Source organism: Akebia trifoliata, chromosome 7 (genome assembly GCF_017979445.1).
Source record: "Akebia trifoliata isolate Shusen 1 chromosome 7, ASM1797944v1, whole genome shotgun sequence".
NCBI classification, from domain to species: domain Eukaryota; kingdom Viridiplantae; phylum Streptophyta; class Magnoliopsida; order Ranunculales; family Lardizabalaceae; genus Akebia; species Akebia trifoliata.
Window position 1 is genome coordinate 30,132,707 of NC_141381.1, and position 20,005 is coordinate 30,152,711.

General features: G+C 33.9%; 1 protein-coding gene across 1 annotated transcript; it reads right to left on the reverse strand.

Annotated features, from left to right (window-relative positions):
* Positions 1-1,840: 1,840 nt before the first annotated feature.
* Positions 1,841-10,926, reverse strand: LOC147398927 (Calmodulin binding protein-like protein). The gene is made up of 7 exons (XM_086448301.1): positions 10,525-10,926; positions 9,964-10,039; positions 8,475-8,527; positions 7,415-7,905; positions 3,864-4,024; positions 2,813-3,019; positions 1,841-2,730 (listed from the first exon to the last, which is right to left on the reverse strand). The coding sequence occupies exons 1-7, from the start codon at positions 10,614-10,616 to the stop codon at positions 2,125-2,127; spliced, it is 1,686 nt and encodes a 561-aa protein (XP_086304427.1). The 5' UTR covers positions 10,617-10,926; the 3' UTR covers positions 1,841-2,124.
* Between the last annotated feature and the right edge of the window lie 9,079 nt (positions 10,927-20,005).

Sequence of the window (20,005 nt, forward strand, 5' to 3'; positions counted from 1 at the left end):
TTGGAATTTATTTCATGCCCTTACATTTTCATCAAAATTTGAAACACCTCCTTAAAAATGTCTCGAGAAATGGGTTGCCTCAATAATCAGGTTGTGCATGTCAAGTAGTACCACAATCAAAATTTGTTTGAAATACTACTTATTATAATCTTTCTTCCCAAAGCAAACAAGGGAATAATGAAGTTCACATTGATCCCAAGCTAACCCCAAGGGGTTGGCCTAGTGGCAAGCCGAGCATTGATAAACTTCTCCGAAAGGGTAGGTTAAGTGTTTGAAATCCCACGAAACTATGAATTTCATGGGGGTACCCTCTAGGGTTCGGTTGACCCACGACTCAACCAGTTACACATAGGACTTCCCGACAGGGGGCGGTGTGTATGACTCTGGGATTTGTCTCACCCAAAGGGTGAGCATACACTTGAGGAAAAAAAAAAAAAAAACATTGGTCCCTGGGTTGAAAAAGACTTTGAAGTGAGCAGGGGGCTTCAAAATTTCAGTAAAACCGCTTTCTTTGATTACATGCGGTGTCTCCAAGGAGGTATTCCAAATATCAAGAAAAAAAGTAGGGGTGTGAAATAAATAAAAAAAACCACATGTTATGTTGCGAAGGGGGTTGCACCAAAATTTTGAAGTGCCCGCCAATCCACTTCAAACTTGGACTCCTTTACCTATTGACTAATTTGCCTATACCTAATATCAAGGGTGTTTTTGTCACTAAAAGTTGCAGGTGCATGGACCCAATTGCCAAAAAAAATCTTTGAAAGTTCATTTGAGGGTTTTTTCTTGATCATACTACATTTACCATCCCAATTCAAAGAAGCCGTTTAATTTGATTTTTTTTTTTTTTTTTTGTTCCTTCTTTGATTCCTCCTAAGGATTTTATTTCAATTGGAATTTGATTTTACAATGTCAGACAATCTCTATTATACATCCATGGCTTAATGACTTGGATTCACTTATACAAAGAATCTTAGTTAAAAAATGGAAGATAGCTAACCAACTTCTAGGAGATATGTAAGAACAACTCCAATTCAAAGAAGCCGTTTAATTTGAATTTTTTGTTCCTTCATTGATTCCTCTTAAGGATTTTATTTCAATTGGAATTTAGTTTTACAAAGTAAGATAATCTCTATTACACATCCATGACTAAATGACTCTAATTCACAGATACAAAGAATCTTAGATAAAAGATGAGTGATAGTTAACCAACTTCTAGGAGATACATCAGAACAACTCCAATGGGGATATTCATAAAAGCTAACCATAATGACTAGACATTCCATTATGAAGTTATTTTGGATATTTAAGGGATATGCACTTTAATTTTAATGATATTATCCAAAATGACTCTCCAAAGATATTTTAATATCTTTTTCAAATTCTACTCAAAATTCAGTTATAACCATGGACCTCCCAATGGTCATCATCCTTTGCCCTTCGCCGCCAAAAAGGTAATTCTAAATCTCCCACTCTTTTGGTGCTGACAAAAAACACCACTCACCAAAATGGAGAGAGTTGCAAAGTAGGAGACCCACTAAGGGCTCTGACTTTCCAAAACGACAGTTGGGAGGGGAAGCAGAGTGCGCTGGAGTTGCTCTAGTGGACTCTGGAAAATTTTAGTACGCAGGAACTCTCCCTAAAGTATCAAGACAATGCCAATCATTTCCCTTCCACCAAAAAAAAAAAAAAAAGCATTCCTAACAACTACACCATGTAGACGAAACCCTGCCTCGAAGAATCCTGTAGCGTAACTCCAGAAAACCAAACCACAACAAAATATTACTTTTAATTATAAATAAATAAAAAAGTAATTTGTTAAAATGCTTACTAAGAAAAAAAATGAAGAAACCAGATACTTGAATCTACCATTATTTTACAGACAATTCAGCATCGCAAAAACCAACAGCATGCCCTTAATTTTATATAGAGCATCCACGTTTATGAACAATTTAATTACCAGCAAAACCAATTTGTGAACTTCTCGGGCAAACAGAACCAAAGGCATCATTAACCCGAAAGTATGTACATTTTTATACAACTACTTAACGCCTAAACTGCACAACAAAATTGAAAATTGGGTGGCTTCTTGTTTTTCACAGCACCCACTATAACTACCTTTACATACTATCTCTGCATTTTCCGTGCCCGACTTTTCTTTAAAGCGACGATCCTCTTTATAGAGAATATCCATCTTATCACGCCCGCGACCACTGTCCATCTAGTCTGAGCTTTATCAGTGGCAGCAGACCGAGCTGATACGACAAGGAAGCTACTCAAAGCAGTCCGTAGGTCACCTTGAGATTGAAGTGCGTCGAGATCAAAATATTGTAGATGCTCTCCTCCAGATAAAGATTGGGTCATGGGCTCCGTTTCACATATTATGGACTTGGTGACTTGGTTTTGGAAACTGGAAGGTTGGTTGTATCTTATATCTACGTTGTCAATACCTTGCAACATGCAACTATCTAAGCTCCTCATGCCCGATAAGGATAACATGGGCGGGAGAATATCTGAAGATGTGGCAGCACTCGGTTGGTCAAAAATGAACTCACCCGGATTGGGAAAACTGGGTAACTTACTACTATCATAAGAACTATCCACTCCAACTGAGCTGGATGGAAAAGAAACAGCGGGCAAGTGCGAAGAGCCACCCATAATGCCCTCTTCATCGCAAGAGATTACTTCCTCCCAGTGTTCATAAGCATCTTTTATCAGCTTGTATGCATCAACCTGAGAGAACAGTTGACCAAAGAATTAGAAATAGAAGTAGAAAACGGGAGCAAACTCAAGCTAAAAATATATAAAATCGTGCCTTCTCAGTTTCTGAGTGTTCTTCAACGGGTATGTAGTGCCCTTCAGAAAGGAGACCCAACGCTTGACCGACAATGTTGAAGACCACACCCTTTCTTTGCTGATTAATTAGGGGGTAGTACACATATATTTGGTTATTGAGTGTACATGTCCGAGCATGGTCCACTGTGAGTTCCCACATCTTGGTAGACATACCTGTGCCTAGGATCTGCAGATGCTCAGATAAACAAATATAATTGTGATGCATATCAGAGGAGTTGAGGTCATGTAGTGGGTGAACTAGTCCACTCTTTTTTGCAACATGAATACCTTCATATTTGTCGGTTATAATAGCTGCAAATATGTTCTACTATTTACAATTGGATGGTGCAAAACATGATGTTATCTGTAATGGTGCAAAACATAATAATAATCATCTGTATCATTAAATTGTTCATAGGGCTATTTATAAGATATTGGTGTGTATGTGTGTGTGCGTGTGCGTGTGCGTGTGCGTGTGCGTGTGTGTGTGTGTGTGTGTGTGTGTGTGTGTGCGTGTGGTGGGTGGGGGTGGCGGGCAAAGAAATTATCCATAAATGACATATTGAGGTATTATAATATAATATTTTAGTTATATTGAACAAAAAGATTTTTTGTAAATAGAATAAAGAAAGAAAAATACCAAAAGATTAAACACACATTTTCATACACCTTGAGCTATCCAATAAATAATACATTCAAGTAGATTTGCATGGAGGAAGACTATCAAACAATTTTATTTCTATTTAGTAACCTAATAGAATAGTGAATGGAGGAGAAAGCATCAGTCTTCATTTCAAAATCATTAAATTATAGGGTGACAATGCCGTTATCTGTTAGGATGTGTGTGAAACATGTAACCATATGTATCTGTTTCTAGACATGTCAATATGGTTAAATGCGGTAATGTTGTCACATAAAAAAAGGATAATTACGTGAACTCAGTTTATAGTTGTACGATAATAAAGATGAATTGACCAAAGAACTTTTAATTGGTACTAAAGTGAAGAATATAATGAAGCTTGTAGTAGTACATTTCGGAGCCTCGGTTCGTCTATGGAAAGCAACGTTAGAAAATCCTTCACAGTGGTGATATTTTCCCTACTCAAGCGCTTATGGAAAGCCCCATCTTTTCCAATCTTTTCTAGGCGCCAAACTTCATCACCAAGAGATGGAGGATAATGCTTTTTGTACACTGCAAGCAGAAACTGGATGTTGAGTTTCCAGAATGTTGTTGTACATACTTTTAACTGCATGTTACTTTATAGACAAAGAGATGAAAACAATCACATAATTCTTACATGGCTTCAAGGTTTGAAGAGGAACATAATAATTTGAATTAACCAGTAAAGCAGAATAGTCTAACTAATCCAATTTCAAACATTACGTCTAGCATTCCAACTCGTAAACTCACTAAGTTGCAACAAAAAAAAAAATACTCCTTTTAGTATTGAGAAGGAGATGTAAAATATAACAGTTCATGGTAGATAAAAGTTAACCATTAAGATGAATGAAGAATGAGCTGAATTACAAGATAGGTAACCTTCATGTAAACTAATTAGAGATACTGGAATACTGAGAATGAAAACAATATCAATGAAGGTACAAAGAACAAATGAGTAACACAGCTTAAAAGGAACAAATGATTTCCTTAATGTTCACCAACAGAGAAACCAATTCCAAGACGTACAACTCAATGTCTGAATAAGAAAAAAAAACAAAGAAAAATAAGGGAACCCACCCCATTAAACCTATAATGGGAACATACTTTTTTTTTTTATCGTTATAATGGGAACATACTTGGGAAGCATAAAAAGATGAATAAATAAAGTCAAATACTTGGGAACGCTAACAGGCTTCAAGCCTTCTACAAAAGAAGATACAGGAAGCCTCTAAAAGCTGTGATGTGAAAGGCAAGTGACACGTGATCTCTACAGTCAACACATTCTCTCACTTCATTTCAGAAGTGAACCCATATCAATCAGTTCTGACTTCTGACCAGTTGAAATGAGTAAAGCAGTCTTCCCACTAGTACCTTTCGTTAGAAAAAGAATGAAATTAACATTCTTTCATCCAATTTTTTTAGTTGCAGTTCTTTCCTAGACATGCAATACTTTGTGTCAACCATCTCCTCAAACATGGCAACAGTCTCAATGCAGAAGGGAAAAAAAGTGTTTTGATTCATAAAAATAGAACTCACGTCAAGTCTCTCAAGGAGCTGCATACTAGGCAGAGCCAGTAAGCAAGAATCATTGTAAGAGGCTTAAGGATATTCTAAAATTATATAATTATGTTTATAATTTAAAATGAAATCCCATTTTTTTCTTTAGTAAATTATGATTTGATTAGTATTAGTAAATACATTTTTTTATTTTATTTCGTAGGTGCAAGAGGTTGAGACTTAAAGAGTGAGATGCATGCAGCATAAGTGGGTGGTAAAAAGACTCATGAGCACACCTTTTTAAATGAACACACAAAAATGGATAAATTTATTAAAAACAAACATTTCAGAAAATTTAAGAGAAAAACATAGCTGCTTAACAGGAATTTATTTATTATTTATTTAGGGCTGGGGGAACAAAAAAAATGAAGCTATAACGATCTGCCATCACCAACATATGCGAGATACACACCCCTAACACAAGGCAACTAAAAATGTGAAGAAAGTGTGGGACATCATTCTTTTTTCAAAGGCTTGGTGGATGAGCCGTACGCCTAACAAGACTTCATGCTTTTTCAACAAGACACAAGGCATTTTGGAAAAACCCTTCCCGAAGCGAGCCTCGAGGCATGAGCCTCAAAAGCCTTTTAAAACAATGGAAATGGATCAAATATGTCTTAATGAGTTTAATAACTATAGCACAGTTCCTATTTTCATTAGTGGATTTTACTAGGTTTAATATTTCAAATGAGAATTTAACTAGAATTACATAAGTGGGTGTAGTCAGAATCTAGGTGAGATTCCAGTTTTAATTCAAAGTGGAATTAGTCATCTATAAATAGCCACACCTAACAACTTCACCATAGAATTAGCAAATCAGTATTTTTTGTGAGCTGCTGTGGGTCCTGTTTGGTTAGGTGTGATTTCTTAACAGTTTTGTCTGATCAGATTCCATTTATTGGTGAGACTAGCAAAAAACATCCAAGGAAAATGAGATTCATAGTCACAAGTCCTTTCTCGTTTCAATAGGGAAGAAAAAATTGACATACAGAACACAGGAAAAACTAAAAGAACAGAAATGGAGAATGTGAAAACCGAGAGAAGTACAATTTTGGTAATCCATGTTTGAATTTTTCAAAGTTACAACACACATGTCGTAATGCACATATTGATGAGGATCGGTCAGAACAATCATCATTTCTTACAATTGAAGAGAGTTGGACTTATAGTAGTTTTAATAGGTTCAAGAAAGTTTCTTTTCCACTAGTTGCTTTGTAGGTTTATTATTCGAAAAAGATTTTGACCAGAATTATATATTCAAAAAGCTCGTATTAGAGTTTCTAATTTCTATTCAAGTAGAAGTAGGAAAAAAACAGGAGAGAACAAAGATACTGCTCACTTATCAATAAATACCCAATTTAGTAGATAATAACTAATAAGTGAATTAATTTTATTTTTTGAATGGTTGTGTTGTTGCAGGGTCAAGTGTGACTTCTAACTGTTTCAAGTGGTGAGGCTCCATCCATTGCTGGTCCTTAGTTGAAAAGATTCTAGCGAAGAATCATCCTAGGCCAGATGAAACTCTTGGTCCATATCTTCTCCTCCTTTCTCCATTTTTCTTTTATATTGCAGGTTTGTTTCAAGTCCAGACCTTTAACTCTAGCCAAGTTCAATTCTTCCAACCATCATATACAAAGGTGTAAGTGTGATGGTGAGGTTTTGATCCTACGTCTCTGAGCTATTATAACATAGATTTACCAAACTATTTGGCCCTAGAAATTGTTTCATAAACTAATCCTACAGCTCCGTGTATGAGTTATCATCATCAAAGCCTTATCCCAAAAATTGGGTGCCCACTTTACAGCCATTATATCACTCCTTTATTTCAGTCTTTTTGAACCCCAAGTGACCCCAGTAAGAACTAGTAAACCCAGCTACGTATAAAACCATTCCATTCTTTGTATAGCAGTAAACGATTGATTTGAGCATTGCCAGCATTGTGGTTCAAAATCTAGAACTGTCATGTATAGTACATAATTCAGTCCTTTTGAATTATGGCACATAAGAATATATCCAGTACATATCAAAACAAAAAAAAAATGATTTATAGTAAATGTGGTATAAAAGAGTAGCATTATTCACGAAACATCACATTTTTTAGCTTAGTTATGAACTATAAATAGTATGGTATAAAGTTTCTTCTTATACGTGCTTCGAAGAGTATCATCATTTTCCCAACCTATCATACTGTCTCATACAATATGCCTCACCTTTTTAGCTCTGTGTGCTAAACAGCCTAAATGATAACAATCTTCTTTTTTTTCTTTTTTGATAGGTAAATGATGTCAATCTTTTAATTCATGTTAGCATATAGCAATTAAGATATTCATGGTAAAAGAATATTATAATATCAAAAATACTCACATTCACCCCGATGATCCTTGACCATGAATGCCTCAGTCCTTGCTTCTCTTACATTGATTTCATCACAATCATCTTTGACAAGTCTGGCCCCTAACCTGAACTTACGGCTCCTAGTCCAGCTTGAATTATCTGTAAAAAACAACTCACCAACCACTCCAGTGCCCTCTTTGAGACTCAAAATTGCATCCCCGGTAAGAAGTGGTCTCTTCCCTTCCCGTTCTTTAACAATATTATTTCTAAATTCTTCGGGTGTCCAATTTTCTTCATCACCTTCAAAGTCTCCCTCGAGGACTACTATTTCAACCTTGGCCGAGGATTCGGGACCTGAGTTGACAACTTGCCCAGTCAGCGCATCAATTAAAGCTACTTCAATGATGGAACCTTCCTCTCCTTCAATTCTAGCACCAGTAAAAACTGGAAGAGAGAGTTTACTATTGAATTGTAGTTGCAAGGTTCTTGATGTTGACGAATGTGTTTGCTTGTCATGATTTCTGAACAAGAAGTGAATTACGTATCAACCATAAAATTTCATCATTGAAGGGGGCTTTAACAAACTTCTAGCCAGAAAGAGGTAAAAAAAATAAAAAAAATTTGTCGGCAAATGGCAAAGAGCAACTCCAATGCACTCTGCAACCCCTCCCAACTGCCGTTTTGGAGAGACAGAACCCTCTAAAGGGTCTCCAACACACTCTGCAACTCCACTCTCCAACTCCCTCTCCATTATGGAGAGTGGAGTTTTCAATCGGCAAAGGACGATGACCATTGGGTAGGTCCATGGTTGTAGCTGACTGTTGGGTAGAATTTAAAAAATAAAATAACATATTTATGGAGAGTCATTTTGGATAGCACAGTTGGAATGCATACCCCTTGAATATCCAAAATGGCTCTTCATACTAGAATGCCTAGTCATTATGGGCTAGTCTTTAAGGATATCCCCGTAGGAGTTGCTCTAAGCAGTTTGTGGGTGAAGGTAGCTTTCGAACCCAGGCCGTGGTATCAACACCCACAGACCTTACCAACTTGGAAAACTGGCACCTTCTAGAAAGCTGTTAGTTCTTACTGGTTAACACTGGCCAAATGCTTTCCTAATGCCACTTCAACTTCCTCTTTTACCTGAAAGAACATATGACGCATCAATGAACTATTCTTGCAACATTTATGGATTACTTAGTGAAAGTTATTAATACCTAGCAGAAAACAAATTTGTAACAGCACAAACAGTAACATATGCAAACTCATTCCTATCCTGATATGCAAACACCATCCAGTTTATAGACATTTTTCTTGAATTAGTTCCTAACTGTGTGATGTAGAATAGTCCCAAACCGTTTGTAGAATTGAAAGAATATATATGTATGAGTGTACAGGACTTTTAAGGTAGAAATAGGTTGAAAATATTGCAAGGTATAGGACTGGCTAGTGGCTAGAGAACCTTTTTTTTACTGGTAATGAGTTATTAAGAGAAAAGGAAGAAAATAAGAACCCATTATAAAGGTAAATTGGAGAGCACCCACATTAGCTCAAGGACACAATATAAGCATCAATCAGGGTAATAGATGCACTAAGCTCTTAAACAAAAAACTGAAAAAGTAGTTCCTGGAGGATGATGACATTATGAGATTTTCTCGACAATCTCCTCTTCATCGATGTATTTGGCCTAGAACATCTGCTTATTCCTTCTTTGTAAAATTTGATGTGAATTTAAATTTCCATGAGGATCATAGGCTTCAAGTTTCAATGCAAAACTAAGTATATGTTTTGAATCACAAGTGTGCACTCTACCAATCTAAGAATATGAATAAACACATTTTGGTAGGATGCCATTTGAACAGAAATATATATATCATTATGGGATTGTAACTCAAAACACAAGGTATTATGTAGCACAGACTAGTCATTCACATGGCTCTGCTGATCACAGCCTTGACGTGAACATTGAGTAGTAGAAAGATGTTTTTCCTGGGTATGGGTGCAGCATTACTGATCCTTGTGAACAACAAATGTTTCTCAGAAACTCCAACAATGGCAGCCCACTACCTCCGCTGAGAGGAATTATTAGATGGCAAATGAACCCATCTTCGATCCATCCAAGAAGAGAAATGTCTTGCTTAGTCACACATTGAAGGATATTTTTTTGAACCCTCCCATTCATAGCAGGAATATAACAAGGTTGGGAACAAGATCAGAGGTAACAACAAAAGGTTGATTGATTTTCTCGAAAAATCCTTTTTGGGTGATTTTAGATACATTTAGTGCTTTTGGTATATTATTTTGGAGATATGTCCATGTTTTCAACCATCCCGAGTTCAGCTAATGCAAAGGGTACAACAGTCAACCAAACAACAAAGAAATAAAAATTGGTTCACCATTGATAAACAACCAAGACTAATTTGGGCAAAGATTGGGCTATGTCCTTAAACGGGTCCTACGATATTCAAGGAAAACATATACTTAAAATCAAAATATCAATTTTTTGACAATAACAAACATTCAAACGCTATAGGAATTCATCATTCAAGAAAAGTTATTTGAGGGAGAGAAGCACTTACAACTTTTCGAATCAATGGCTCCAAAGTAGAAAATAACTTTTGAAAGGCATGCATTCTCCATACATCCAATATCACACTAAAAAGCCATTAACAACAAGTTGGGAAAAAAAAAAAACAGACTTTTATTAGTATAATCCAATAACAGATAACAAATTGATCGAATAATGTTCTTTTTAAAATCATTTATGCAAAAAAATTGTTCTACAAAATTACAAGAACGATTACAATTTATCATCTTTTTCCATAATAATCATCCAACCCATTTCACCTTTAATGAAAGAAAGAAAAAGAATCCTACCCACTTAAATCTTTCATAAAATAAAACAAATCCAGCTCATATTTCAAGATAACAAGTAACCACATTCCCTTTCTCAAGATTAATTTCCTATTTATCATTCTACCAATAAAATTAAAAATAAGCAAAAACCCATTTCATTAATCACGAAAACAAACCTATCCAATTCAATTTTTCTAAAAATCAAGAAAACCCAACTTCTTAAATCGAATTCTAACTAGTAATATTTAGCAGAAACAGTAAGAAATAAGGAGAGTATCTCTTACTTCCTTAGAGAAGGAAGTCTTGGACGCTTCTCATCAGGCTTATTGGCTTCCGACCCAACCTTGCCATCTTCAGGTTGGCGCTTCTGCGACATTCTCTCGAAGTAGTAGAGAGAAGAAAATTCAGATTAGATGCTTGTGGTGATGATCGATCATTAAATCCAAAAAATCACACACACACACACACACACACACAGGAATTATATACACGGCAAAACGAAAGAAAGACACGGCTTATTAATAAATGGGTAGATTCCAAAGCCATGCCATCTACCAATGTCTCTGTTTGGCTTCGTTTGACAGATTGAATTATTGTGAGACAGATGAAACCGAAGTGTTTTCTGGAAAAAATAAGCAACAAATGGAGAGAAAGATCAAAGATGGGAGAAATTCGCGGGACGAAGGATTGGATTCGAGTGAGGGGCCCATAGAAAGCGCGTCGAGTGAGTCACATCAACACGGCTTAGTCCTTTCTTGAGTTTTACTCCTATGTGAGTACTATACAATCAATTTGATTGTCAATCTGTGGGCCCATGATCTCGATGTTTTACTGATTGTAATTTTTTTTCCTTGATTTGTTGATTAATGGATTTCTTTGTGGGCCACTCATCACCGGTTGTTGATAGATGGAAATTCCAAATAGTTAAAGGTTTCTGTCATGGTGAGCTCATGGTGACTGAATCTTTAAGCAAAAAGGGCAGCAATTAGTTAGCTCTCCATTTCATTTTTATTTTTTTCTTTAAAAATGGAAAAAAATAATTTTCTTTTCCCTTGTTAGAAAAATATTCCCCCCACAAACTAAAAACCAACTTCTTTGTTTAAGATAAAATAATTTTTTTGGAGAAAACAAGGGAAGAAAGAAAAATAGGGTCTTTAATTAATAGAAGATCGGGCAGAAGGGACATGCCATTAATTTCAAAACACAAAAGTATCGTTAATTTTCATCATAATGTGTACGGGTATGTTCAAATTATAAAATAATAATAATAATAAATATTTAACCAATACAACATTTATAAGTATATTTAACAACAAATTAATATATATGATTGACAATGATAATAAAACTTTACCTCAAAAATTAGGGTCAACTAAATGGATCTTGTTCCTCCATTTCACTATGTTCAAAGTGAAGTCTTTTGTTATTGGGACTGAGTTAAAATCTATTTTCATAGTTTCCATCTAAGTTCCTTTAGGTCTCCCTCTCTCTTTTACGACCTTCAAGTTTAATATTTATTTTAATTGAGGTTGTAAGTGTTAATTGGCATTCGTTGAATATGCTCATACTATTTTAGTTGACTTCCTCTGAGTTTATTGCCTATTAGAGCTATTCCTACTCTGTTTTTTAAGGGTTAAGATCTATTAACTCTTAAGAATGACTCATAAAAAAAAAAACACATGATCACAACTCTTTAAACACAAAATCCAATGGTTGAAATTTATGACTATCTTGATAACACAAATCTCAAAGGTACTTATCCCAAGGATAAATCTCAATCATTGGATTTGCATTTAAAAAGTTAGGACTATGTGTTTTTTTTTTCATGAATCATTCTTAGGAGTCAACGGATCCTGACCCTTTTTTTTAAATAGTCACTTCTAATTTTATGTTTCGTAAGTGGGGGGACTTTGAATTATCCTTTAATATATCTCGTCCTAACACAGAAAACTTTAAGTCAATTCTTGATGCATACCAATTAATTACAATAGGAACTTATCATCACATCTCCATTTGTTCTCTCAAACTATTCGCAACTTGCCATACATATCATATCCATTTAGGACCTCTACTTTGAATTATCCTTCAATATATCTCGACATAACACATAAAATTTTAAGTCAATTATAGATGCATACCAAATTAATTACAACAGGTACTTATCATCATATCTCGATTTGCTCTCACACTAGTCCCAATCTTTCATACATACCTATCCATTTAAGACCACTACTTATCTAATACCCATGAAATTGGTTCTGCCATCTTGTCATGTCAGCCATGTACTCAAAATCGTTGTCATTCATCATTATTGCACAAATAATTATCAAATATCATGAAAATTATATGATTGCCGATATTCTAATGAGAAAGTCTTCACTTGATAAATACTCGATTGATATAGCACGGACAAAGAACCGCAGATCATTTTTCTCGGGATACATAAATGCACATCCTTATATATATATATATATATACCCCAGTGAAGACTTTCTAGTTGGAATATCATTATTCATATTATATTCCACATAACAATTATGCAATGAATAATTCATTATTAAAATGATAAATATTAAATAATACATCAATCATACACACCACGTGGTGTACTTTGAATCAAAACACCAAAGCCACGTGCCTGCCCATCTTGTACGATATCATCTAAAAGGATACAAAAAGACATTCCTTATCCGTACCAAGAAATTTTGTCGAGTTGTACTGGGTGACACAGGAATTTACTGTGATTCTCACAATTCTGACGTGGACATGCATACATAACTGTAGATGGTTTTTTATCTGTATCGCGAGGAAAATCATCTATGGTTATGTACACATCCCACGTCAGACTTGTGAGAATTGCAGTACATACTTTGTGTCAGTTCAGCAATTTCCAATTTTGTCTCCTTTCAAAGTTCAACCATTTATTACTTGAGCGAAGAATCTTTCATCCATCACGAAATTCAAAATTTAAAATTATTTTCCCACCGAAAATTCGAATGTTTCAACGTACGAACGGCTGAGATGGTAGCTAATTCTTCGATGATTTTCAATCCCAAGGAAAATCCTGGATTGTACGGTTCTTCGGTGCGTGATATGTATTGTATCTTTCAAATGTTGGGCCAGACATACTATTTTGACAGTGGAAATGAGTCACAGATGCTGTTACGAGGTAAACGTGACGTGCTTTTCTGCTACAACGTGTAGACCTAACTGCAAACTTAGATGTCGTCTTCTATGGTTAGGAATGGCCACAGTGTGGGAAACCAGTGGGTTCACATGAGGGTATCCAAAGAAGATGGGCCCCCACTACTCTTTGTTGTTAGGTGGACAGACTGGACACGTGGCTATGATGTAATTTTTCTACCATGATTGTCTTCTAAGGCTTATCTTTAAATTATGAGTCCGACTAGTCTTACTAAATTAGTAAGGATTTCACCCTGACTCAAAGTGTTTGGGTTCACCACGTGACATTCAAAAACAAGATCAAATGCTTCAGGTTTATTTGTATAGGAGAAAATTCTATGAATTTCGAAAAAAAAAATTATTTTAAAAAATCTAATTTTTCATTATTGAATTTTAATATTAAAATTTGAAATTAAGTGGAAGTCTAGTAGTCGTCCATTTTCAAAACCTTGAATCAAGTCCAAAAGAGAATGTTTTGTTATTTATTTATTATTTTAGATGTGAATTTTTAAATAAAATCTAGAGGGTTGTCGAGTTGGATAGCTAATTTGATAATCTATTTGAGCAAAACGACCCTTACTAAGACTTACAATCTTACTAAGTTAGTAAGGAAAATGTTTCTCATAAATTATTAAGTTAGGCTAATCTCACTAAGAACGTGACCAACTTGGTCACGTATTCATGTTCCTACTCTTGGTCTTTGTAAGGTTTGTGAGCGGTCACGTGGACTGTTAGTGGGGCGGAGATAGATAAGGACGAGTGGAGGCCATAGCTATTCTTGAAAATAAAAATCAGTAATTTACCCATGTATGTTGCTCGATACTAGAGGTGCCTCTAATATGTTTTAAATTATGACATGCAACCCCCCCACTGAACATTACAATATAAGAGATTTATCGTTCGTTAAGTAAGACTAGCCTTATTAACACATGTAAGATTTTAAATCTTACTAAAACTCCCTTGAAGTTCTGACAATTAAAAAAGAATTTTACATTCTTAACATTTTTATTTTACAAATCTTAGAGTGGGATCAACATCATTTTAAAAGATTAAATATCTTAATTATCATCTAAAAAAAAAATTTATTTGATTTTTACCATGAAAACTAGAAGATTGCGGTGTTGTATTGTCAATGTGGCCATGTGGACCCAATGATGGTTTTGAAAGGAAGAATTAATGTCGAGAGGAGAGAAGATCACATTGGCTAAATAAACACCTTGTCCCTCTAGGTTCATAAATGAGATCAAATTAAAAGAACAAAACAACATTTTTTTTTTAATCTTATTAAAAAGACTTCCAAAATCCAAATTAAAATTTAAGATTTAAATATTATGAATTTTATCGTCTACATACTATGACATAAGATCATAAGTTTGGATGACATAAGAAAGTGTGGTAAATCAACTTTCCTATCTAATGATGTTTTCTAAATCATTTTAGGTAAAGATGATAAAAGGTCTTGTTTGGGTTGTTGTGAGCTTATGCATTCAAAAATTGCAAAGGTCGAAGTATTTAATTGAAGTGTGGTTCAAAATTATCAAAGTTTTGGTGGCGAGAGATGTACTTTTTCTAAGAATTAGGATTAGATGAGATCGAGACTGAAAGCATGGATGCTAGCCCTAGATTTGTTCATTCAAAGAAGAAAAACGAACTATCGACATCATATATTTAACCTAATTTACTTGTTTGATCATAGGCTTGTTGATGACAAGTTGTTACACGTAGCCCGATATGTCTAATCTCCAATCAAAATATGTCATGGTGTTGTTTGTTAAACTAAAAAAAAAAAGTGTTGAATAGCATTAAGCACTAAATTTAAGTATTAAAAAAGTTGTTTGTTTAGATGTAGAATCATGTTTGTTATACATTGCTAAAATTCGTAAATTATATTTTTTACCCTTACAATCATATTATACATTGTTTGCATGTTTCAAATGTCTATTTCTTATTAAATACAATAAAATATATTCTTTATTGTACAATTAAAATACAATTCATTTTTAAATAATAAGTAATACTCAAATTTTCAATTTATAAATAATAATTTTTATATCTAAAAACCCACAAATTTCAAATTAAAAATAATAATGTCATACAAGTCACCAAAATTTGAAATTAACATTGAAAGGACTTAATTTGGGATAAATAATTTTCGATGGAAATGAAGAATATGTAATTATAAAAGCACCCCACAAATTAATAAGGGCAACCCACACCATAGCCATTTTTTTTTTTTTTTTTGGTCTTATATGAGTTAAAGTTTTTGGAATGAACCAATTTTTGGTGAGGATGCTCTATATAGTCTAGAAATCATACTCACCAAAAATCAGCCTATTCTGAAATTTCTAACCACGTCAAAACTAATTTTCAAAATAAAAAAGAAAAATGATAATTTACAATTCTTGAACTTGTTTTGATAGGGTTAGAAGTTTCAGGATGGGCTGATTTTTAGTGAGGATGATTTTCTCATTGTAAAGATCATCCTCACCAAAAATCAACTCATTTCAAAACTTTTAACTCATATAAGACAAAATAATTTGATAATGGTGTGGGTTTATTAATTTGTGGGGTGTTTATATACTTATCCATGGGATATAAGAGGTAATATCCTTTTAAATATAAGGGCATACTTGTCCATGCCCAAAAAAACGAAGGGTATACTTGTCCGTGCTGAAAAAAGTAAAGTGGTTATCGTTTTAACACTTTTTTTCAACATCAAAATAGTACCGAATTTTTTTTCACTTATTTTTAACAATAAGCGTTGAAAATATGGTATAAACAAATGCGTTATTTTGAAAAAAAATGCAAATTTTTTTTTTTTCAGCAATAAACACTAAAAAATAGCACAAACAAACAAACACCAGCATAAGCACATATGTTTATTGGAACAAGTTCTGCTATTGTGGAGAGTAACTCTATTATTACTTGTCTCTTTGTGCAAATGCAAAATATTTGAAGAATATTGTACAATTTCTCTCCATATTTGGAGAGTGTGAACCTCAAAGTCAAAATAATTATGTCTTTTATTTCAATGTTGGAAGCGTTAGAAATACTCTTAAAAGTGCAAACAACACTTTCGATACAGCCCAAACAGGTACTAACATAACTAGTCGATTCTCAAAAGAGCATCCAAAGAAGATGGCCCCCCAGCGGTTCCTAAGAGGACAGTCGGCCAACCTTAACGTCTTCTACATATAGATCAACCAAAAGGCCCTGTTTGGTTTGTTGTGGGCTTATGATTCTGAGAATTGCATAGGCAAATGCACTTTGTAAAAAGTAGCTTCGTTGGATATATTGGTGATTCTTTCAAACTTTTGGTCTTTTTGGTCATTAACATCTAAGTCTCATTATTGAGTATATTTTAATCATTAAAAAAATCAAGGATATTAGAGTTTGCCAAAAAAAAAAAAAAAATAAATGGCTAGCTTGGGCTCTAAGTCGGCTTGGATGAGTAAACAAGTGGGCTCGACCAGCTCAAATTCTACCATAATTGGTTGTTGGATCGATAATGAGTGATTGTCCATATTTGGCTGTTGAATGTGATTCTTCTTGAGAAATGTTGAAAATTGGGTTAGGGATATTTTATCAAATAGAGTGGGAGCCATAACTATTTAGAAAAATTCAACTTTTTTATCTTCAATCCATAATCCATCGTTCTCAAATCTCAACCTCATCAGCTAAAAATCCTAGATTCTTCTTCCATTCGAATTCCATTTCTAACTATTTTCCCAAAAATCATATCTTGCATTGAGGTTTTGAAGTTGATGTAGATCATATCTCAAGTTTTAAGATTTGATTGATTTTGAATATGATTTATTTTGAGGGGAAAAAAAGATATTTTTTCCCTCCTTCAGATGAGTGCATTTAAAGAGAAATTTATCAAAACAGAGCAAACATTTGGCATAATTCTGAAAATGAAGCACTTTTAAATTTATTTTCAAAAATAATAATTTATTATTTTCAAAAATATTTTATTTTATTAAAACGGTAAGAAAAAAGCTTTGAACAGTAAAATGATACAAAAAATTTATCGAAAATATATATATTTTTTAATTCAGTGTCAATGGGATCTTTTTGACATTGTAAAAATTAAATTCTGATCTCATGTAAAAGGGATCCTCTTGACGTTGAGTTTTTTTTCTTAAATGTTCATTTTCAATGGGATCCGTTTGACATTGTACAAAAATAAATTCTAATGAGTTTTTATTTTATTTTTTTAATTACCTTTTGACATGAAATCAGAATTTATTTTTCTATAATTGTTAAAAAGAGCCCATTAACAAAGAACATTTCTTTAAAAATAAATAAATAAAAATTTAGTGTCAGTGGGATTCTTTTGACACTATTTTTTAAAAAAGTAAATATTTTTTATATGTAAAAGTAGCAATTTACTCTTTCAAAGGGTTTTAACATTTTGGTAAAAAAATTTACAACAATAAATTACCATTTTTGAAAATAAGTTCAAAGTGATCCATTTTCGAAATTATTCGTTTTTCATTGCATATTTTGATAAATTTGTCGCATTCAAGTCAACATCTTATTAGTCTATCATAGAAGACTCCGTTCAATAGAGACATGGCGTTTCCAATATTCCCCAAGTAAAATATGGATCGATACTAGATATTAATTACTGCTCCACATTTGTTTTAGAGATCAATCCCTCGACCATCGGTGGACCTAAATAATCTATTTGACTATCCCACGTGACAAACTCAGTGGACTACTTTAACGTGACAAGTTCGAAAAAAGTAGATCTGCACTCTCAGGCTACAAGGTTGCACTTCCCCATTTAAAAAAAGTGTATCTCAAGGAATCGTGTATCCCGAGGAGTTCAGATCTATGGTTCCGCAACTTACCACATCAAATAGTCGATTGAGTATGCCGCGTGGGATGATCAAATTGTCACGACTTTGTTATTATTGTTACTCTCTCCCTCTCCCTCTCCATGTAAAAAAGAGATTTTACATAACATCCATACCAGTAGTTAATAAATACCAACTACACTAAACATAACTCAAAGACAAAAACATATATCATACGTTAATAACTAAAGGGATGGATCATGCCACACACCTAAAAACATATATAATAATAATAATTTTTCAAAATATGAGTTAGAAATTTTAAATTTAATTAATTTTTTATGAAGATGATCTCTAAAATAAGAAGATCATCCTAAAAAAAAAATCAGTCCAATTTGAAACTTCTAACCCTATAAAAAATGATTTAGAATGTGAACTGTCGATATTTTATCAATAATTTGTAAATTACTTTTGATGGATTTAAAAATTTCAGATTGAATTAATTTTTTGTGAGAATAATCTTCTTATCATAGAGATATCATCACAAAAAATCAGCTCAATCCGAAACTTCTTAACCCATATTTTAAAAAATAATTATTTTTACATATGTATCATGATCCCTGCCCCTAATAAGTAATTAAGGGCAGTTGGTTCTGCTGCCATGAGTGGTCATATCAGTGTAGCAGCTCCCATACATTTCCCTATTACCATAAGCTCCAGGTGGCACACACTTGCACCTCACACAGCACGTGTCACACGCTCTTTTGCACACGTTCGGCCTCACTTCACACAATCCACCCCAATCTATATCATACATACATACATACATACATACATCATCATACAACCATTAATTCAACGTATAATTCCTGGTCCTATTTTTTTAATTTTTAAAAAGACCATTTAGTTGAAACCCATATGATATATATACTCACCTATACGCAGCATGAGTTTCCTATTCCCATCTTTCACCATCATCTCAGCCATTTGATCTTCCACAGTAACAGTAAAATCCTGATCAATGTATGGATCTTAATTATTTAACACAAAGTTTTACAATAACTATAACTAACCACTTTTAATAACACCATTATATTTACCTCTGCCAAGCAAAAGAAGCACTCGTAACGCCATTGAATTGTTGTTGAGGCGATAGTTTGCTCTGTTTATAGCATTTTATTTTCAGCTGTGTGATATTACCCATATTCATGCCATATATTTACGATAAGACCTAATATAACACACACACACACACACACACACACGAAAAGACCAAATCAATATTACCGGCGTTTTGTTGAATATTTTGGGATACCCCTGTGTTTTCAACTTGATGCCATACCCCCTTGACCTAATGTCAATGTTAATGGATTGGATAAGATCCAAAATCCGATCAAATTTTTGGATTTGGATCTGGATCAAGTATTTTTTTTTTTGGTTCCAACAATGATAGAAGTTAACAAGGATCTAAATCAATGATATATATCGGATCGAATCTAAATCAACCGGAGTCTCCATTAGAAAATATGTAAATAAAGTCAGATCTGATCGTGATCCGATCCAATTGTTATTGGATAAGATTTGGATCCTAATAATGAGATTCAATACGAACCCAATCGAACAATGATCCGAACCATTGACAGCTATTCGTACTGTACCCATGCTTTTTCACATTGGGGGCAAACAAGCAACCCATAATAAAGACGAGGACATTTAGCTGTTGAGCTGGTAAACGGTATAAAGTAGCAATAAAACGTAACGTATCGTTGCCACACGTGTC

What these genes read in the sequence shown, in the direction of transcription:
- LOC147398927 (XM_086448301.1), bottom strand. Translation starts at nt 10,616, where the DNA reads ATGTCGCAGAAGCGCCAACCTGAAGATGGCAAGGTTGGGTCGGAAGCC. An exon ending in ACGAACCGAGGCTCCGAAAT is followed by an intron (nt 3,020 to 3,863) that starts GTACTACTACAA and finishes GAGCATCTGCAG; the next exon opens with ATCCTAGGCACAGGTATGTC. An exon ending in AACACTCAGAAACTGAGAAG is followed by an intron (nt 2,731 to 2,812) that starts GCACGATTTTAT and finishes CTGTTCTCTCAG; the next exon opens with GTTGATGCATACAAGCTGAT.